The following is a 23,229-nucleotide window of genomic DNA, read 5'->3' as shown; positions in this document are numbered from 1 at the left end:
ACTCAATAGCTTTTGAAGTGTGTAAAAAAACACAAACTTGATGAAAAATTTGTTTGTTATACAGCTGATAACACTAATTTTGGTTTGTGGAGAAAGTGGAATGAAAATGTGTTTAACAAAGTTTAAAGTGATTATTGTTATTTTGATATAACTATTTTAAGAATTGGTTGTTCAGCCCATATTGTAAACAAATGATGTAAAGTTTAATGTTTCAGTATACTGTTAAGGCTTTTAAGTAAGTGGTGGCAGGAGGGCACACTGCCTAAGTATTACAGCAGGGAAGGTCATGGGAGTAGGATCCAGAGAGTAGGGAAAAGGATACAAAAGGGGCATAGAGTCTGACCAGAATATTGTGGAGATTGGAAGGGAAGAGAATAGCTATTCTAAAGGTAGCATACAAAGTGTCAGACAGAATGGACTTCATTTCAGGGCATGATTTTAGGAAGCTGTATACTTGTTGAAGTAGCTCATTAATACATTCAAGACCACAATAGTATTAAGTTATAAGACATGTATTCGTAAATTGTTATTTTTTGAATGGATTAGCAATACCAGGATTGGATGTGATGGTCCAGGAAATCTGTTTTTGAACTAGGCTGGTGGGATACGTATGTCCATCAAAAGCTGAGGTAGTGATAGGGAAATATTGCTATAAAAAGTCTGCCTCTGAACAAATAAATTTGGCTTGAATGCGAAGGCTGTATGGGAGGGAAAATTTCATGTGGAAAGGACAGCAACTGTGAAAATGTAAGTACTGTTGGTTGCTAGTAGGTTTAATGTGAACAGAAGCATGTACCTGACTCTCAGGGAAGATGACATCAACACCAAGGAAAGTGACATGGAATTCAGAATAGGATCATACGAAATTTAACTGGGAAACCGTATTTTGAGATTCCAGGAATTTTAACAGATCAGCCTTACTACGAGTACATATGGGAAAGATATAACTGTGTCTAAACCAAACCTGGAGATAAAAAGTTATGGATCCTAGAAATCCCTCCTCTGAGTGACTCAAGAGGTTGTCATAAGACGAAGCCATCCTGCTTCCCAAGGTCATATTCCTGATCTGTTTGTATGTGTGACCCTCAAAGATAAGGAGTTGTTCATAAGTATAAAGTTGAATATGAGCAGGAAGGATATCATAGGTTCAGAAGCAGGTCAATGCTGGTTGAGGTACAGGGGGGATTTTTATATAGAGGGAGGTGGCACCACTGGTGACAAAGCATACGGTGAGAGTGAAACGGAGACAGATTTCAGATGAACTAGGAAATGGGTGGTGTCTTAAATATAGGAGTGGAGTATTTGCACGCACTGAGCAGCTAAGGCAGATATAAGTTCATTTGTTGGGTGCCTTGAAACCAGCAACTATGGGAAAGCCAGGGTGATTGGATTTGTGGTTCCTAAGAAGAAGGTCAAAGGTGGGAATACGTGTTTTGGATGGGTTAAGAAGTTCTGTTGATTGAGGTGTTGGTCCCTGAGAGGGGCCCAATGCATTTAGGGAGGACTGTATGTCAGTTCGTATCACTGGGACTGGATCTTGATTGTAGATGCTGTATGCAGACGTGTCAGACAACTGACACAGATCCTGGCCTACATAGTCTTGCTGACCAAGTACCAAGGTGGTAGATTGCTTGAATGCAGGGAGGATGACGGAGTCACTGGTATTTAGGTAATGGAGAGCTTGGAATTCTGTAGACAACGGGTTAGAATCATGTTGTAGGAACCTGAGAAAGGGTGGTAAAGCAATGCTGGATGTTAGATTTTTTTAGGGGTGACTGATGTAGTGGTGGTGGATCAAATTGGGATTGTTGTCAGAATTGTTGAAGGCATGGTTCAATGCCAGGTTCAGTGTTGGGAAGGTTTTGAGATTGGGTTGCAAAGTGATACTTCCAGTTGACATTGTGTGTGAAGGAAAGTAGGTCATTAACGAAAGTAGCATGGTGAAATGCTGTCTCAAGAGCTGAAAGTGAGGCCGTTGGATAATACAGATAATTCAATAGGGCATTGGTCCCTATGTGAGAGGTTGAGAACACTGTAATGTTGCGGCTGATTCTTGTGATCGTGAGTTGCCACTGCTCTGGGAGACAGTGGTGAAGGCTGTGGGATTTTAAGAGAGTTGGCCAATTTCATTTTGTGGGAGAGGAGTGGTGGCTGATTCGACCGTTTTGGGAACTGGAGTGGGTCAGGGATAGAAACACCACAGTTGAAGTGATAAAAAGGATAAGACAGCTTTTTGAGGAGAATTGTTGCCTGGCTTTGCAGTTAGTAGTTGGCTTCATAAAAAATGCAAAGTTTTGAACATATAGGTCTAAATTTAAAGAAAAAAATGCTTTCCCTTCATAAAATTCTCTAACTGTGGACAGCTTTAAAAAATTAGGAATGTCCAAGCTAATCCCCGACTTATGGTAAGCAAAATCGAGGACGAGATCAATACAACAATCATGACCTCTGTGCCTGTTTCACCCTCAGAGCCATCCAGATTCCCCTCCCGACAGCAGTTTCTCCAAACTCCACTGATGGGCACTGGTGTTACAACATGTGGTTGATCCTCACCACCCTCCTGGCCTTAATTTACATTAATTTCTGTGGTCTCAGCATTTGTTTTCAGTAATTATTCGTTTTCTTTATTCCCCTTTTATTTTCTGACCCTCCCCAACACAATCACTACCTGGATATCATATGTAACACACTTATCTTTCAGCTCTTATTGACTTTTGCATGGTGTTCTTTCAGTAATCTCTGTCTTGCTTGTTACCCACTTTCAACATCTCAGGTTTTTAAATCTCATCCAACACAATCCCAGCAGTCTTCCCTTCTCACCCCATCTGGTAAGTTTCCCCTTACCCAGGATTTACAGTTACTTTTCCCAACTCTCCCCATTTCCTAAACCTCACCAATCCTTTTGCTTCACCCCTCTTCCTTCCCCTTCAACCATTCTGCCAGATGAAGGAGCTACTGGCTCCAAAAGCTAGCGCATTTTAATATTATTTCTGTACATTTTCTCCTGCAGATACCTAGTGAGTAGATATTTTTATTGATCCAATTATATTATATTTTCGAACACTGATTATTTTCACTGACATATCTGTCAATCTAGACTCACAAACAAATCCAATTAGCTGACATTAATCCATGTCAATTTTAGTTCCAAACTAGAAAATTAGTAATGGTGAAGAGTGCACAGTGTTTAAATATGCAATTACAAATTACACATAAACAAAATGTACCATTAACTACCATATTCATTAACATAATGTAAAATGAAGACTTGTTTCAATATCTAATACTATAAGGCAATAGGTGTTTCAGGGTTTTTCTCCTCCTCAACACGGACTTTACAGTCCCAAATTCCTACACCGAACTTAAAATTTCACGTTCTTCATACAAGTAAAATAAATTTCAAGAAAGGTCAGAATTAATTAAATACATTGTTGGGTCTCTCTATTACGGCCACCCCTCAAAGACAATGTCACCAGCGCGTAACACAGTACAATACATAACACAACATGGGTTCAAATGCACAGCAGGGTTAGTGTCAGCCGGGCACTTTCCCTCTACATAATATATGTGAGCAATGCATCCATTTCACCTAGTCAACGACAAAGAAAAGCGATAATATATTACAACATTCCTCGCCGATTATCTGTGGTTACACTCTATAGTGAAGGTACGCCATATGACGCAGCTGCCACAGAGTTTTGGTATTTCTCTTTACTGTTTTGTGGGTACGTGAATGTCACGTCATGATAAGCAACTCACATGCACTTACAGGCAGTGATCAAGAGGTTCATACATTGCACATTACTTTGTATCATAATTCTGGCTGTAAATCACATGCTCCAATTGTAATATTTATTGCTATGACATGTTCCATATCTTTGGAATATGATCATTGTTTTGTAAATATTGCACACAAAGTAATAATATTAGTATCAGGGGAGGATATAATTAGTTCAACTCATTGGTGCAAAATACGGTGTCTGCCTGATGCTTACTGCCAGCTGTTGCTGAAATCCCTTGTAATCTGCTCATGGTACGTGCTGCTGACATTGCTTCACAAGATACATATTGAGAAGGCACTGCCAGTGTTCTAGATTTCTCATTTATTCACAAACGACTGCTAAAGACATGCACTAAAGCACAATTTATAAAAGACCCATTATCTGCACACATTATGCTTACTGCCGGCACAAAGGATCTGATGTACCCAATTTGGAAAATGGGATAACACTGGCACTTAGGCAATGGGGAGACATTTTCACTAAATATAAAAGTTCCTTAACTGGTTCCTCTATGTGGCATGAATTGGGACAGATTGGCACCAGCGAATAATGTGAAACTGAAGAGCACACATATTATTCAAAGGAGTAAAGGGGAACAATATGAATATACATTACTTTTAGTAATTCATAAGAACAGTAAACTTGGAAGATGTTAAACACTGTGTCTATTCCAACCACAATTAGATGTTCACTGTGAAAATCCGTCATACACATTAGGTGAAACCAACATAATTTTTTCTTGCACCATTTTTTGTTCTTAATTACTGAACAAAATATTTAAAGCAATTATTTCTTGAGAAATAAGTTAACTACAAAGTTTGTAGTATTTGATTACAAGAGTCCCAAATCACAGCGGCACTGGTATCAGTATTATAAATATGGCAATTTTACATTTCAATCAAATTGGTGAGAAAGTAATCATTACTGTATTTCCGTCACTTAAACTTAATTATAAATATTCACTAAATGTAAACATGTGACAAGCTTTCAGAAAATAACTACCACTGTCTATACTTTTCATCTACAACTCAGTTAACAGTAAAAAACTAATGTTAGAGCAATCTTCATGAAGGACACACAGTAAGCTAACATTTTCTACCAACTGAAAAGCAGAAATCTTTCAAATTAAAAAAAAAAAGAATCAGCTCTATCTACATTACAATAAAGGTCTTTTAAAGACACTGGTAGAATCATGTAAGTCAACATCACTATCTTGAACCTATATTCCAAAACATCTATCCTAAGTCTTAGTGTCTCTCTTCTTTTTTGTCTACATAGGTTTAATTGTACCCATTTGCAAGCCCACTGGGTACTGTCATTAGTTTAGTCATACAACTAAATTAGGCTGAAAGGCTAATCCCTTTTCAAAGAACTCATCCTGAGAGTCATCTGAACAAGTTCAAAACACTAAATCAGAATCGAGGCAATTTTCTTATAAATGCAGATCTTTTTATATATACTTCCATAGAATATTCAAGAAATGTTTATAAACTTGGGTCCGACATTTTTTTTAGCCTGACTGAAATGACTAACAGAATATCTCAGTGACCATTGATTTGAAATATAGAAGTCTGCACAGGCTTGGAAGAAGCATTTTCTCCTTAATTAGTACACCAGTGACATCAATATACAATATATACCTATATAATAAAGAAATTTTAGGTTGGCTCCAGCTACCCAATTGAGATGCATAGATCTTTCCCAGATTAAATTGGACTCTCTACAGTTTTTGCATTCTGGAGGAGTCATATACAAAATGATGTAACAAGAACAACATTGTGTCAGCACTAACAACCTGCAGTGTGGTTAACTGTAACTCATATTTCAGGAACATTTCATAGTTAGCAGTACCTTTCACATAACCAACAATACAGACTTTTTGACTGCATTTAATGACAGCTTTCAATATTGTCTTATGCGTTGAGATCTTTATGACAAATTTACAAGTGACTAAAAAAACTATTAGCCATGGTGGTTCTTGTCAGATACAAATTTTGAATCTATCAAACCACATGTAGAGTTTTTCTTTAGTGCACCACTATTATGTAATGTTAACTTACATGGTCAAGAAAAAAGTGCTGGGCAGGTTTGGCTGTCTCAAATATTTAAATCACAAAGTTACATTCTATGACCAGTAATTAAATTTGATTACTCGAACTAAAAATTATTGGCATGTACAGATCAAAATATTCATTAAGAGAATAAAAAGTGATACCTATCATCTTGTTGTTAATGTTAATATCTAAAAAACAGTGCACAACATAGCTACAAATAGACTGAGCTCCAATCTCTCCACAAAGACACACAATAACACATTTTAACTGCACAATACTAAAGTATTGGGCGAATTTGCTATTGCTGAATCCATACCTTGTCAGCACACATTGCAACTCTAATATCCTGGCATGAAATTTCAACATGATGAATATTTTTGACATAATTCCCAGCCAACTGAAAAAGAAAAAAAAATCTGTAGGAGGAGATACCTTACAATATAGTATCCAGTTTCTATCTACTTCTAAATCATGAAGTTGCCAACCAACCTTTAAAATATCAGCTGAAATGTATTCAAGAACTGCTGCGAGATACAGAGAGACCTGAGAATCAATTTTGTACTGTAGAACTTCCTGTGTGACAAAAATAAAGATAAATTAATAAAGTAAATTTCATTACATATCTCTCTCTCTCTCTCTGTGTGTGTGTGTATGTGTGTGTGTGTGTTTATTATTATTATTATTATTCCAACATATAGGTCAACTATGATATTGAAGCAGGAAATTAATCTGTCATGACACAGGAATGTAAGATGGAAACACCCAACAATTCGCCTGGGAAAGTTCATAAACATAAACAATCTTCCTACCTTCTGAAGCATGTGATGTATCTTGTCAACGGGCAAAACACATTTTTTCTTCCCACGCTCCAACGCTTCTTTCGCGTCGGCCAGTGCCCATTTGTCAATGGGTGTTGGGAAGGTGCGCCGTACCCTATCCTCCACATCCTGCACTGTATGGGGGGAGGGGCGGGCGCACAACATTCCCAACAATCGCAAGATGAGACTTTCGACGTAGTCGAGGGCGTCGTCACGCGCCGTGAGTGAGTGATGCACCTGCTCCAGCACCTAAGGTATAGGCATAAAACTTTTTCGCTTAAAGAATCAAAACATTATATGGATGTCACCAGATTACACAAGAGTCGTAGATTGAAACACTGGTCTAGGGATAAACACACGTTAAGTATGTGACAATTTACCCAAAAAATATAATCTCATTATTTTTTCGGAAACAAAATATATTTCCCTTACACACAACACCAAATGTCGTCTCTTAATTAAGTAATACCTTGCGCAGTGAATTGACAAAAACTCCTTTCCATTTTGCGGCATTTTCTTCTTTCTCGAAATCATAGCTGTGCGTCTCTGATGTTGAGGGCGCCGAAAACATTTCAGGTAACAACTAATCACATTCGTTCAGATGGAATAAAACTGGCTTCTATCCGCCATGTTTACTGATGACGAAAATGAAACAGATGAGATTGACATTGAAATAACACCGTCCTTGAATTTCATTAGGGATATTTTCTTGCATGCCATTTAGATGTGAATCACGTTACACAAGCACTGCATGGAATATTTCTTGCTTTATTTAAGTGCCACAAATCCCCTGAGAGATCCATATTTCATTACATTTTCCATCAGACGTCTACCACAATACCAGCGCATGCCATATGCAATTTGCTACGTATCGATTCGTTACCCGTCTCGAGAGGTCGAAAACTTGAGTTTTATTTATTTATTTATTATTCAAGAGATTATTTGTCAATTTAACAGTTTACGGCCCATAAATAGACACAGGAAGAAAAACTTAATAATTTCTTTCAAAAATTTAACTTTATTGTTCCAAAGAGAGATGATATGATACCAATAAAATTCTTTATTACTTTATTACTAGATCTGTGTCGTTTACCAGTCATGACTGGACAGACTGCGTCAAGATTAATTACACATATACACTTAAAAAATATTCACAAAATTAAGACATTTATACTTAATAGAAACAATATTTGTTTGTCTATTCGCTTTGGTCACTATTAAAGAATTCACCAATGGAGTACAATGGACGTTATTTCAGGTCCTGTGCTACTCTCATTCTGAATATTCCTAGCGGCAGGGATTGCACTTCTTGAGACAGAGAGTTGAACATCCTTAGGGCAACCACTGGAAAGCTGTCTTGCGTTCCCGTCAGTCGACACCTGGGTATTTCGATGCTACTCTTGTTACGGGTACTGTGATTGTGTATATATTACCTCATGCTGAAGACTCCTTGGTTTTCTTTCACGCTGATGAGACATAAAAACACATACTGACTGAAGACTGCCATAATTCCTAACTGCTTCAATATAGGCCTGCAGTGCTCCTGTCTTTTGCTTCATGTGATTTTTCTGAGAGATTTTTTCTGTAGAATTAGCACATCCTTACAACCTGCAGAATGTCCCCATAACAGTAGGCCATAATTCATGTGGCTATGCAATAGGGCATAATGTACTGTTATGAGATATTGGTCACCCAATACACCTTTTAACCTCCTCAGAAGGTACATTATACGGGAGAGCTTGGAGCATACGTACACTGTGTGTTCGTTCATTGTTAGTTTCCTGTCTTTCATGAAGCCCAACAGTTTCACAGCCTCCATACTATCATGGCATCCGATGTTGTTCAGGGTGCATATCAGATGTTGTGTTTTTTCTTCATTCATTTTCATTTCATTTTTGATGAACCATTCTTTAATGTTTTGGAAGAGTACATTTCTTGGAGTGATTCTGCAGCAGTTCTTCCTTTGGCAAAAAGGGTGGTGTCATCAGCAAAATGTAACATATTGTTGTTATAACCCATATCATTGGCATAAATAAGAAACAGGAGAGGCCCTTTGACGGACCCTTGGGGTATTCCATATTCCAGCTTTTGTTCTTGTTATGTTGCTCCATGAATTGATACCACTTATCTCCAGTTTTCCAGATAAGACTGAAAAGTTGCCAGAACAACACCTCCAACACCGTAACACTTCAATTTATTGTGCAGTATCTTGTGGGAAATGCAGTGAAATGGCTCTGAGCACTATGGGACTTAACATGAAATGCAGTTAAATGCCTTGCTAAGATCACAGAGTGTCAGTGCCACACTTTCTTTGTCTTTGAATCCTTGCCTTAATTTTCTGGTTAAGTCCAGTGCTGCCATAAACGTTGACTTTCCCTTGCGAAAACCATGCTGTGTCTCCTGGAAGAGCGTATTTACTTCAAAATAATTCTGTAACTGGAGTTTCATAACAGACTCCATAACTTTAGCTAGAATAGGAATGATAGAAATTGGTCTGTAGATGGACACTTCACACGGGTCACCTTTTTTATAGATTGGTACTGTCCATGCTAGTTTAAGAAATTTTGGGAAGACACCAGAGGATAAGCCTTCGTTAATTGCTATAGATAATGGTTGAGCAAGCTCTAGAATAATTTTCTTCAGCATTGTGCAAGACATACCATAGATATCTTCGCTCTAGTTCTTATATGACTTAACTATTTTTACGATATCCTTAGGGTGCACTTACTTCCAGTTTCCAAAAGTGCTACTGGTTATATTTCTCATGTGACTTGTGGGGACTAAGCCTGAGTCAGGTATTTCATTAATAGTACCTTTCACTATCCAAACAAAGTACTGATTGAAGGCGTCAGGGCTACCAGAATTTAAGGCTGAGGTGGGCTTTTTTTCTGCACTCGTTTACCAGATTCCAAGCTATTTGCATGGATTTGAGCCTCTTTAATGAACCTGTCATTGTATCTCGTTTTTGCCTCCCCCACTTGCTTTCTCTAATTTCGTTTGGCTCTTACATAGTTTCAATGAAGCAGGTCTGTAGATGGGAGACCTCTAGCTGCTTTCATACAGTCCCTGAAAATTAGCAAAATGCATTTTAATTTGTTTAGCTCAGGTGTATACGACATCTTCCCTGTAATAGGTTTGTCCCTTCCTTTAGCTTTGCCTGTAGGATACTTCTTGTGGACATCTGGAAATAAATCATCAATTTAGCTTTTAATTATTGGAACAGACATTCACATGAGGCACTGGCCCCCATTCCTGCAATTTTTTTTGCTGCCAGTTTACACTTGACAGGGCTCTTCTAAGGTAATTTAGTCTTTCTTCTTATATGATCCTTTTACTAAATGTGTAACTGGAGTGCCATGAGCCTGGTTGCAGTTGACTCGAGCATTTCATACTTATTTCCATTACTAATACTCTATGGTCAGCAATCATTGATTCAACTACACTGATATTATAGTCCCAGATATTGAGGTTAGTGATAACTGTGTCTAGGCAGGCATCACCTCTTGTTGGCAGTCGGTTTGCAACAAACAGCCCATAGCTATTTATCAAAGTCATGAAGACTCTCTCTTTAGTGCTTCCATCACCTATATGTATGTTGAAATCTCCACATAGTGCAATTTTAGATTTAACACGTGTTAGGTAAGACAAATAGGTTTCCATTTGTGCAATAAAGTTTTCAAAATTACAATCTGGTGAGTGGTACACAGAGACAATAAAAAGTTCAATATCTGTTGACACTAGTGAAGCTAATTCTAGATCTAGGTCTGTGGAAAAGTTTTTAAGTCTATTTCCTTTACACTAAGAGGCTTGCTTGCATATACAAATACACCACCATGAATTGTAGTAGTTTGATACCAAGAATTTACTACGTCCAAATATTCAATGGCTCTACAATAGTCACCTTCTGCTTCATCTAACCATTGTTCACAGATACATAAAGCATCTGGTTTGACTTCTTCTACAAAGAATGATAGAAGGTCCACCTTGGTTCTTAAACACTGTTTATTAACAACTTCTATAACTATGGGCATATAACTATCATCTCTACTGTTACTTCTGTGAGATATTATAGGGCCTTGGGTTTTTATTTCAGGCACTATTTTACTGGGGCACTGTTCGATCTCCGAAATAAAAACCGCCTGACAACAATATTCTTTGGCCATAGTGTTGTGTCCATCTCCTTGTCCTTTAGATGTAAGTCCACACCAATCTTGAAGCTGCTGTTCACACCTTTTGTTTCCAGTTTTTATACATGAAAGTTGCTATATCCTGGAAAGATTTTCTCAAGGAATTTAGTTACATTTTCAGTTGTTGTGCCGTTTTTCACTTTTCCTAAATGAAACCATGCTCTTTTCTCGCCATATAGCATTCCTTGTTCTTCACCAGTGTCTATTATCTGATTTTTTTCTTTCTCTAGTACTTGAGTTTCTGACTGATGCTATGGCAGATGCTTGAGGTCTTTCTTCCTCTACACTTTTCTTTAGTACTGTTGCATTCAGGATTTTTGGTTGTACAGAGACATTCTGCTTCGTTTTGTGTATGTTGTTGGTTTGTTGTTTTTGTGTTGTGAACGATAGTTGTTGATCTTTAGGGCGAAAAGTTCTTTTCCTACACTGTACATCACGCCAGTTTGTATCTGTATTTTGTGAAGGTTTCTCATCTGGTCTGGCTAAGATATAGGGAATGGTTTCATTTATACTGGCTTCAATTTTCGAATTGTTCAAAGAAGTATTGCTAACACATCAATCTTCTGTTGCATCATGGACTGTATGCTCTTTATCGGTAGGTCTATTTGTTTGTTCTGATTTGTTAGATGCATCTGTCATTGTTGCAATGTTTTCTTGCCCAGTTTTTGGTTTGTAAGAGGAAATACTGGTAGTATTCACACAGAGATTCTGGTTTACATTGTGGTTTATTGATTCACTATTGTTTATTTGTTCCATCTCGCCTATTGTGGTTAAATTTTTTTTTCGTTTGCACACTCAGTTTGTTTTTCAAGTAATACAGGAAGTTGTGACGAACTTACATTCGAATTTTGAATAAATGAAGCAGGGCCGTGTGTTACAGGCTCAGTTGTCGACCCTAGATTTGCTATTAGACATTTGGTGTTGCTATTTTTAGCAATCAGTGTGAAATTTTTTCAGGGTTTTCCACATTTTTTGCGAGATGATATTGTCAGATGTGATGCTAGCTTTCCTAATGTACAGTTTGTGGCGATCACTGTACTGAGTTGCATTATCTTTTTCGAACTGTCTTTTATTAGTCGATTTACTGTTTTTGTTAAACCTTCAACTGCACTGGTTAATCTCAGGTGGTTTTTCGTATTATTTTCATCACAAGCACTGTTTTCTATTTCCAGCAGTGCAACTCCACGTCCTTTACAGGGTTGTTTTCGTGTTGTCTTGCATATGAGAACTTCTGCATTCATCACTGATTATTATATCGTCACCTACCTTCACTTTTTCACTGCTGCTATGACTGGTTCCAGTAATAAGCTGTTGATATTTTGCTTTAGACGCCATTTTCAAAGGTCTTTTGTGTAAACTATCTTCACATGCACTGCAGCAGAACTTAATTTTTCCTTTTGAACTATTTACCGGGCGTACTTCACTGTTGGTAAATTCAACACATTCACTGTGAAACAAGTGCCCACACCACAATCCACAAATCACACTTACGTCCGTTTGTTTTACTATTCTCTTACATGTTTCACATAATCTGCTAACCTTTCATAATGAAATATTTTGGGTGGTTTCAAAGTAAAGTCACTGGCCGATTGTAATGCTTTTAATGGCTACATTTTTTTCTGAAATTCAGTCAAACTGTGCTTTGTTTTCGATACACACAAACCCACATGGTATGCTTTGCACAGTGATCTTGGGCGATGCGATACTATAGTAGGAAATAAATAAAATAAAGTGCTACAGTGTGCATGTCTTCGAGTTGGTCCTGTTCCTGGCATATGGAATGCACTTTGAAACCAAGGAGGTACAACAAATGGCTTGAACCTGTTATGCTGGATCTGAGACCTCTTGCGGTTAAGAGTTGATGAAGATGCTACAACTAGACCAGCACTTACAAGAAGTCTGAATTGCTTCTAGGATTTTTGCTTGTGATCGCAGTGTTCGTTATAAATGATGAATACATTTACAACAGTGACATCAAGAATGTCAGAAAATTCTGTGCCACCACTTTTTGCTTTTCCTAACAACTTCATAGACTGATTTTAACTTACCAGATTTGTCTACAAGCCGCCCCATGTAAGCACTGTTATTCTTTATAATATCTGGGCATGAAATTTCTACATGGGAACCATCATTTATTTCCAAAATGCTGTGTTTACAGTCCAAGATGCTGTGTTTATGGTTTCAATATTTTGCAAATTTCAAAGAAACTATACTGTATTGCTAGCTTTACAAACCATTACTGTGATACCTGGGCTGTTATATCGAAATGAAATTCTTGCCAGAACATATTCTTTTCATTTTAAAGTCTTTTGGGAACCCAACTCTCCCTTTCCTCGTGGACCCTCATGGATATATTCACTGTTTTCTCAAATCGAGCATGAATGGTACAGGAGTAAAATTATGATCAACATACAACGTGTGAAATTTTCCTGTAATTTCTGAACTAATGTGTTTTACAACTCGGGGACAGAAGCATTTTTCCGTTTCCTGCTCAATTTTTCCAACACAGAGCTCAAATATGGAAATATAGCTAGTTTTATTTGCCAGTAACCCAAACTTTGTACCTGTGTTTCTGTTGCAATACTGCTTGAAACATGACCCATCTTTGAAACAAGACATCAATTTATCGACAGTAAGCTGTTCTGTTGGCTTATAACTTTTAAAGTGGTTCTTGCTAAGATAGTCCAGCAGTAAGCATATCTTCAACAGTTTACTGTAGCCTTTCGTCCCCTTTTTCGAGTGATGATTGTTGCAATTTACATGCATATAGCCTAGAGACAATTCGGTTTTTCAATACCTTGAACCCAAATAGAGGAGCAGTAATTCACTTACAATCTGAGAAGCATTCAAAGTCTTCCCCAGACTATGTCACACACCACACAGTAGTGAGACATGAGGCGTGACAATTGAAGTGTAGGGACTGCAGAGGGCTGGATCAGAACACCAATAATCCTTATACAAAGGATATTTCTTGATACCCATTAATAAATTAATGGTAATCAATTTCTTCATTTCATTCATTGTGAACCTCCAAGCTTTTTAGTTGCATATAAATTTGTTTGGAACACTAAGTAGTCTAGTAAATCATCACCAGGACAGACAAATATTTCAATGAGGCTTGCTTTGCCATAGTTATGTTTCAATTGTTTACAAACTGCCTATTGGCTTCTGTCTCGGGTTCTTCGGCCGACGTTCATCTAATGATTTTTCTGACGTTTCGCCAGCACGAGTGGCTGGCATTGTCAAAGCTTCACCCTCCATTGTCGGTGGTGAACTGGAGCCGAGCTCGCGGGCGCAGACTATATGTACCTGGCGCGCCAACGTCCGAGGGCTTCTCCGCGGTCATATCCGGTGCGGTTCTCCTCTTACTACCTGCGACGGTCGTTCGCTGCAGTACGGGAAGCCAGGATCCGTTTACCTTAAGGCTTCCTCTTTCTTGTTCAAACTGTTCGCGTGTTTTTGTATTTCTACAGCTTCTCTGAACAAGCGCGTGTGATAGTGGTTCTCTACAGCCAGAACTTCTGTGTCGGCGAATTTTATTACGTGGTCGGTCTCATTCAGTGCGTGTTCTGCCACGGCCGATTTCTCCGTCTGCCCCAACCTGCAATGTCACTTATGCTCCTTGATCCTGGTGTTAATGGATCGTCCAGTCATTCCGACATAAACTTTTCCGCATGTGCATGGTATGCGGTATATTCCCGACATTGCAAGTGGGTCTCTTTTCTCCTTCGCCGATCTAAGACACTCTTTGATCTTCCTTGTCGGTTTGAAAATCGTCTTTACGTCATGTTTGCGCAATATACGGCCGATTCTGTCCGTCACTCTGGGAATGTATGGCAGAAAGGCCGTACCCAACATTTCTTTTTCTGGTTCCTTACTTCGCAGAGTGTTTGGCTCAGTTACACTTCTAATATAATTTGTGGAGTACCCATTGCTCCTCAGGGCAGTTTCCAGGTGTTGCATTTCTCGTTTGAGGTGTTGCGGCTCACATATTCGTCCTGCTCTCGTTACGAGTGTAGTAATCATGCCTCTTTTCTGGCTCGGGTGGTGGTTTGACAGTTTGTGCAGGTATCGGTCCGTGTGAGTCGATTTTCGATACACGCTGTGTCCCAGGTTTTCGCCGTCCCTTGTGACCAGCACATCTAGAAATGGCAGTTTCTTGTCCTTTTCTACTTCCATGGTAAATGTTATGTTGGCATGGAGGCTGTTCAAGTATCTTAGGAAGTCACCGAGCTGTTCTTCACCATGGCTCCACACCACGAAAGTATCATCGACGTACCTGTACCACATCTTAGGTTTGCAAGTCGCCGAGTCCAGTGCCTGTGCTTCGAATTGTTCCATGAAGAAGTTGGCCACCACTGGGCTGAGAGGACTACCCATGGCGACGCCTTCCAGCTGTTCGTAGAAATCGCCATTCCACGTGAAATAGCTCGTGGTGAGACATGCATGGAAGAGCTTTCTGATGTCTAGCGGGAAAATGGAACCGACGTGCTCCAGAGGTACATATAGTCTGCGCCCACGAGCTCGGCTCCAATTCACCACCGGCAATGGAGGGTGAAGCTTTGACAATGCCAGCCACTCGTTCTGGCGAAACGTCAGAAAAATCATTAGATGAACGTCGGCCGAAGAACCCGAGACAGAAGCCAATAGGCAGTTTGTCAACAAGTGGCCACGAAAGCCTCAACAATTTTGTATTACGCCTCTACGGGGAGGAGATTTGCAGATTGTACCGACGCCTTGACCAACTACGGAAGAAGAAAGCGCGACTGATGTCCTCTCTCGCCTTTCTGTCACGTTGCCGAGATGAATTTGCTACACCGAAGTTCTTGAGATGTAAGCGCCTATTCACCACCGCCCAAGCACATCGTATCTACGACAGAATGGAACGAGCTTTTCTTCGTGAGCGAATACATACAACACGGAGAGAGTTGGCAAGAACGGATCAGGAACTTCTGGACATTTTCTATCAACTAAGTAGCAGAATGCATCGAGACGACTGGGACAAGATCGACAGCATCACTCACAGGAGCATGCAGAACGAACTCGAGCGCTGCACCGAGCAACAGAAGAAAAAGTTTGAAAGATGCCGGAAGCAGACCGACAAGGCGACTCCCGACATGTCACACACGGTGGTCAACCTCACTGAACGACAATTGACCGAAGAGGAAGCGTCTGTTCTTCAAAAAGGAGGGAATTTCGCTATCATCCCGAGAACCATACCTATGGAGGACATCATTGCCAACACCGAAGCAGCCATTCGTGCCCTTCCTTGTGAAAGGGCAGAGGAAATACGCACGGAAACAGCCAGGATACTGCGCCGAGCAAAACCACCAGCTTGCAACCTGAAGAAAGAAGAGGTACAAGCCATTAAGAATCTCAACGCCGACAAGAGTATATTGGTACTGCCTACCGATAAGGGGAATGCGACCGTCGTAATGAAGACCAAAGATTATGAGCAAAAGATCCGAGACCTATTAGATCCGACGACGTACCGAAAACTAAGCGCAGATCCGACGCAACGTATCACACGGAATACGAATCGATTAATCAAGGCGTCTTCTCTGCCGGCGGACATACAGAGAAACCTGCGCTACACAGAAGCCCTACCACCTCGGCTGTATGGATTACCCAAGATCCATAAGAACAACGTTCCACTGAGACCGATCGTTAGCGCTCCTGGATCACCGACATATAAACTGGCAAAACACTTGGCCTCTCTGCGCCAGCCACACGTGGGGAACACCGACACATACATTAAGGACTCAGGACATTTCATTGAGAAGCTGAAGAAACTGAAACTTGCACCAAACGACATCCTGGTCAGCTTTGATGTTGTTTCGTTATTTACGAAAGTGCCACTCACTGAGGCTCTTGAGCACATCGGTTCCATTTACCCGCTAGACATCAGAAAGCTCTTCCATGCATGTCTCACCACGAGCTATTTCACGTGGAATGGCGATTTCTACGAACAGCTGGAAGGCGTCGCCATGGGTAGTCCTCTCAGCCCAGTGGTGGCCAACTTCTTCATGGAACAATTCGAAGCACAGGCACTGGACTCGGCGACTTGCAAACCTAAGGTGTGGTACAGGTACGTCGATGATACTTTCGTGGTGTGGAGCCATGGTGAAGAACAGCTCGGTGACCTCCTAAGATACTTGAACAGCCTCCATGCCAACATAACATTTACCATGGAAGTAGAAAAGGACAAGAAACTGCCATTTCTAGATGTGCTGGTCACAAGGGACGGCGAAAACCTGGGACACAGCGTGTATCGAAAATCGACTCACACGGACCGATACCTGCACAAACTGTCAAACCACCACCCGAGCCAGAAAAGAGGCATGATTACTACGCTCGTAACGAGAGCAGGACGAATATGTGAGCCGCAACACCTCAAACGAGAAATGCAACACCTGGAAACTGCCCTGAGGAGCAATGGGTACTCCACAAATTATATTAGAAGTGTAACTGAGCCAAACACTCTGCGAAGTAAGGAACCAGAAAAAGAAATGTCGGGTACGGCCTTTCTGCCATACATTCCCAGAGTGACGGACAGAATCGGCCGCATATTGCGCAAACATGACGTAAAGACGATTTTCAAACCGACAAGGAAGATCAAAGAGTGTCTTAGATCGGCGAAGGAGAAAAGAGACCCACTTGCAATGTCGGGAATATACCGCATACCATGCACATGCGGAAAAGTTTATGTCGGAATGACTGGACGATCCATTAACACCAGGATCAAGAAGCATAAGCGACATTGAAGGTTGGGGCAGGTGGAGAAATCGGCGGTGGCAGAACACGCACTGAATGAGACCGACCACGTAATAAAATTCGCCGACACGGAAGTTCTGGCTGTAGAGAACCACTATCACACGCGCTTGTTCAGAGAAGCTGTAGAAATACAAAAACACGAGAACAGTTTGAACAAGAAAGAGGAAAGCCTTAGGGTAAACGGATCCTGGCTTCCCGTACTGCAGCGAACGACCGTCGCAGGTAGCAAGAGGAGAACCGCACCGGAAATGACCGCGGAGAAGCCCTCGGACGTTGGCGCGCCAGGTACATATAGTCTGCGCCCGCGAGCTCGGCTCCAGTTCACCACCGGCAATGGAGGGTGAAGCTTTGACAATGCCAGCCACTCGTGCTGGCGAAACGTCAGAAAAATCATTAGATGAACGTCGGCCGAAGAACCCGAGACAGAAGCCAATAGGCAGTTTGTCAACATGTGGCCACGAAAGCCTCAATAATTTTGTTTCAATTGTTTCTTTTACAAGTACCTCTTGGATCCATTCGATATGTTCTAGTAGCTCTGCGTTAGCATTACACACGTCATTGTCACTGTTGCCATTACTAACACGAAAACAGTCAGTTTCGACACAAACACTTTCACCAATATACCCTCCAAGTCCAATCAAATTCTCACCCGGAGCTACGAGTTATGGTTGATGATTAATGTTGTCTGATTCACTTTCAATATTGGAAGCAGCTAATTCTGGATCACTTTTAACTGCAGCAAGTATGCTCATTAGTATATTTGTACTGAAGTCGCAAAATTTAAGTTATTTTTTTCCTCTTGACACTGGTCTACTATTCATACTGTCACTCTGTACAGAAAATAGCCTGCATCTATATTCACCATATCAAGGTTGTTCTATGCTGACGGTTTGACAACGAAACAACCTGTGTTTTCGCAAGAAATGAAACTAGTTGCTATTTTAATTAATACGAACAACTTCCAAAAATTCTTAAGAGAAATATGAGAGCAAAGCATTACCTAAAATTCCAAAGGTCTGCTGCAGAAATGTGATAACTTGAGTACATAATTAAACCTGGATGTCATGCACCTGAATGCAGCATAACACTACACTGCAAAGGTAGTTAACCTTCAACAATCACTTTGCTGCTACATCTAATTGTCGGCGCTGCTGCTACATGACACACATATTGGACAAGAGTGCAATATATGAGACTAGAGGGTACTATAATACCGTATTACTAATATTAAAATATTATATTATGATGTTTTGAAGGTGGGTGAGTTAATTTGAAATATTGAGATTAATATTAGCTGTGCAAGTTAATTTCTAACATCTTCTTTAAATTTTCCTCATTGAAATTAATTTAACTTCCCACAAAACATTTACTGATTAGTAAACAGTAAGTCATGTTATATAACTTTAAATCTTCTTTTAAGATTCTGAAAATGTAAAATGGTGCATAGAAAATTTTTACTCGCTTATCAGTCGATTTGCATTCCGCCATACAGCATCAGATACCCATCAGACTGACGAGAACATCGACCGATCGCAATGTTCAGGGGCCAGTGACCGATATCAAAATTAAGTAGTTTGCATTATTACATTGTCCTGATACTGACAGAAGAGATCAGTAAAATAGATCACAGGGACGATGAAATAAAATCTTGATAAATTAAATGCCGATTGAATACTAGTAGCGTTCAGCTGTGGCCACCAAACAAATTGTTGGCAATTCACCTTCGCTGCAGCCTGCAAAAGTTCTAAAATGCAAATAATAAATTGAGATGTGGCATCAATGGAAGAGGATAGTAGGTTTCTTGATTCAAACATGTCTGTTACTATTATATTAATGTAGTTATTTAACCAAAAGCTACAGATACAAGAGTGACACTTACGTTTCATGAGACAGCAATCAATAACAAACGAGAGGAAGAAAGCAGGAGTAGAGTTCCTGCTTTTATACTGCCTTCAACCGGCTTTACAAAGTGTCTTTTATAAAGTTTCGATATATAAACATTTCTCTGGAACTTTCTTTATATGAACAATAAAAAATTCGTTTTTATATTAAATTAAGACCTTTGTCCTAAATTTCCAGATTTATTTACACAGAGAAAGTTTATTCTTAATGTGTTAAGGCATATTTTATTAATTATTCAAAAAGCAATTTCTCGTCACCCTGCTTACTGTGTGTCACAGAGAATCGACAATTCATGAACCTCTGATAAGCACAGCACAACTTGTAGCATGAAATAATAAAAAATAAAAGCGCTTTACTCTGGTGTGTTTTGTTATGACTGTCAGTGCCGCATGAAAAATACTTGGTGAATATTGTCTTTGCTTTAAATACATTGTAGGCTAAAAATCCAAATGATAACATTAATGACTTCACTATTAAATAAACTTTGAGCATAATTACTTTCAATATTGCTATAAGTGTCCTTGCAGAGCTGTGGAATTTTTACATAACATACAGCTATTTTTTTCTCACACCAGGGGCTACAAATTCTTTGAAACATAAGCTATATTACTTATCTCAGGTATCTGGTTCGACATATATGTAGACAATGCACATTTTATTTGGTTAAGCTCACTGAATATCATATGCTTAATGTAATTTGAAATTAGGTAACTGCTATTAGGTAACGTACTCAGCATATGCAATCTGACATGAGTGAAAGTTGCAGCAAAATCTGAAAACTGTTACGACTGTTATACAATATTTCATTAGATGTTAGGAATTGATATCTTTCTCTTCAGGAGAACTTGCCATATTTAACAAAGTTAATATCATGTGCCATAATGGTGGCTAACAATGGAAGTAGTCCATTATTATTAATATTGTTCTACCCAGGCAAGACTCTACTTCTACAGAAACAAAAGAATATTTTTTAAACTTGATAGTAATAAATGTATTTTCAAACATAAACCAAGAAATTACTAATTGTTACAGACCTTGAGAGATATACATCAAGGAACATGTTAGTGTGTCCATTCAGTGCAGCAATAGTAGCCAGCAGTGGCTCCAACTTAGGGGGGGCAAGGTACTTTGTGCCCCCCAATAGTAAAAAGTAGGGGCCTCGCCGCCCCCCCCCCCCCCCAATATTCAAATATGCATTTCTCACCGCTCTCTCCCCCTTCCTCATCCTTTACTAGGAAATTTGTTAAAACTTGCACATACATTTTTGCATCATAGTATGCAATGATTATGTAGGAAAAAAATACCGATTTTACGAGCTATTGCGTATTCCTTTCTGTTACTCCTCCTACCTCTGCATATGACGAACTGTCGTGACAAGTTTTGTCCCCTGCATCTGTACTATTCGCACACTTTTACTGTACAGAGTATGTGGGAAACGAAAGCTCACCATGAGCTCGCAGTACTTTGGCTGCAAGGATGAGCTCTACTTCCTACCACAGCAGCCTGCTGGCAGCTTGTAAAACAAACTAATGAGCAATAGTGACACCGAATTTGATGGCGATCGCTAGAAGGACTGGGTAACGTTAAAGGCTCTTCATTCATTTTTGTAAATTCTATTGACAGTTACTAGGTACAACACCGCACAAATCAGCACCGGCTCCGGTGATTTTGCCACCCCACGCGATAATGTCAAGCGCCCCCCCACCCCTTTTTCGACATAATCATCTTTTCCCACAATACATTTCATACATGACGCCTTATTTTCACATATCACACTCATTCGTCTCTTTGTTGTGAATATATCTTTAAGATCAAAGCAATACGTTTACAGTGCAATATATTTTAAGCCATTTTTGTTGGAGGAAACGTTTCTTTCATAAATCGGAGCACACTGTTTCTGTGCCATAGATAATTTTCAATAAGACTCTTGATTTTATAAATAATTTGTATTTCCAATTTATTCTCACATTTACACAAGATGGATTTGCCACCCCCAAAAATCTGCCACCCTGGGTGATGGCACGGTTCGCCTCTCCCCCCCCCCTCCCCCGCCCCTTCCCTAGAGCCGGCCCTAACAATAATCAACACTATTGTTACATGGCTACTTCTTGTTAGGCACACAGTACTGCAGCTAATGTTGGCAGCGAATGTAAATATTCTAGAGCTGGGCATCGCCAATGGTCAGTTAGTATCACTGTGACTCGCTTCAGTTGTTAATCTTTCGTCCCTTACTGCCCATTTTAAAATGGACAAGTTTATAATTAGGAAGAAATATGACAATGTGGCTAGTGTTAGCGATGGTGAAGTTAGACCCAGTGTTAGTGGTGCTGTGTGTGACAACAGAGACACCGATAGTGACGGAACTGTGGCGGTGACAAAAAACACTGTTCCCAGAAAAAAACAACGCTGTCATCAGCCCTCTTGGAAACAGCAATTTGCATGGATCGATTACAATAAGGTAAAAGATGTTATTTTTTGCAAAATTTGCAGACGAATGTTTGAAGAAAATCGGTTTCAGTTTTCTCACAAAATGGAAAAAACTTTCATGGAAACTGGTTTTTCCAACTGGAAGAAAGGGGTAGAAAAATTGAAAGTGCATGAAGCATCGCGCTGCCACAGAGAAGCTGTACTGAAATTAAAATCCTTAAAATCGAATGTTAATGTATTTAGCCAGATTTCCAAAGAAAAACTGACACAAATGAAATAAAACCGAGCTTGTTTACTAAAAATTATATCTTCCCTCTGTTATTTAGCAGTGCAGGGGCTTGCAGTACGTGGGCATTCTGATAAAACAAGTAACTTTGACAATTTATGACGCCCTCGATGTGAAGATAACCAGCTACTTTTAATATGGCTACAGCACGAAACTTACAAATGGACATCCCATGAAGTGCAAAACGAAATGTTGGCCATTTTAAGTTATACACTTCTTAGAAAATTATTGGAGGATATCATGAGTGCAGAGTATTTTGCAATAATAGCAGACAAAACAACAGACATAGCCACCAAAGAGCAATTTAGTATCTGTATAACATTTGTTGATCTTCGCTAGAGATGGAAAAATATTTTTTAGGGCTATACTCAATACAAAGTATTGCAGCTAAGGCTCTGTTTGATATTATTATCGACATTTTAAGACGATCTGATTTGCCTACATCTAATTGTAGGGGCCAATGCTCTGACAGTTCAGCTAAAATGGCCAGATTATATAATGGTGTCCAGGCAAAGTTTATAGAAATGGAGGAGAGAGCTATGTTTGTACACTGCCTTGCACACTGCTTAAATCTAACGTTACAAAACACTGTGAAAGCAGTTCCAGAATGTCGAAATACATTGAATGTTATGAAGAACTTAATACAGTTTGTGAGAGATTCTCTAAAAGATTAGATCTTTTTGCTCACCTGAAGGTAGATGCCTCTACAAATTTGAAACCACTGCACTACAAGGTGGGCCGTAAGATAATTGGCAATGTTTTCAGTTTGGTCCAACTATACAGAACTTCAGGAATTTTTTCTAAATGTTTCAAGAGATGACAATTCAGACACTGGGGCCAAAGCAAACGGCTTTTTGATTAATATGCAGACATATGATTTCTTTCTCATGTTATCACTTTTGGTAAAACTGTTTGGTCACATTGATACCGTAAACATAGCACTACAGAGGAAATCCCTACACTTATTGGAGGCTAATGAGATTATTTGCACTCTTGTAA

General features: G+C 39.5%; 2 protein-coding genes across 2 annotated transcripts in view; both read right to left on the bottom strand.

The window, feature by feature from the left end:
• LOC126203934 (protein son of sevenless) overlaps positions 1-7,498 on the bottom strand; it is a 168,431-nt gene extending 160,933 nt beyond the window's left edge. Inside the window, exons 1-4 of the mRNA XM_049938330.1 lie at positions 7,124-7,498; positions 6,646-6,903; positions 6,326-6,409; positions 6,153-6,233 (exon numbers count right to left, since the gene is read on the bottom strand). Of these exons, the coding sequence (XP_049794287.1) occupies positions 6,153-6,233; positions 6,326-6,409; positions 6,646-6,903; positions 7,124-7,225 (525 nt within the window). The 5' untranslated portion in view covers positions 7,226-7,498. The remainder of the gene's footprint in view (positions 1-6,152; positions 6,234-6,325; positions 6,410-6,645; positions 6,904-7,123) is intronic.
• Positions 1-23,229, bottom strand: part of LOC126203935 (microspherule protein 1) — a 354,642-nt gene that overhangs the window by 12,212 nt on the left and 319,201 nt on the right. The gene's annotated exons all lie outside the window — the stretch shown is intronic.

The sequence above is a fragment of the Schistocerca nitens genome, chromosome 9 (genome assembly GCF_023898315.1).
Source record: "Schistocerca nitens isolate TAMUIC-IGC-003100 chromosome 9, iqSchNite1.1, whole genome shotgun sequence".
Taxonomy (NCBI): Eukaryota; Metazoa; Arthropoda; class Insecta; order Orthoptera; family Acrididae; genus Schistocerca; species Schistocerca nitens.
The sequence above is the reverse complement of the archived record's forward strand: the minus strand, read 5'-3'. Positions and strand labels throughout refer to the sequence as shown.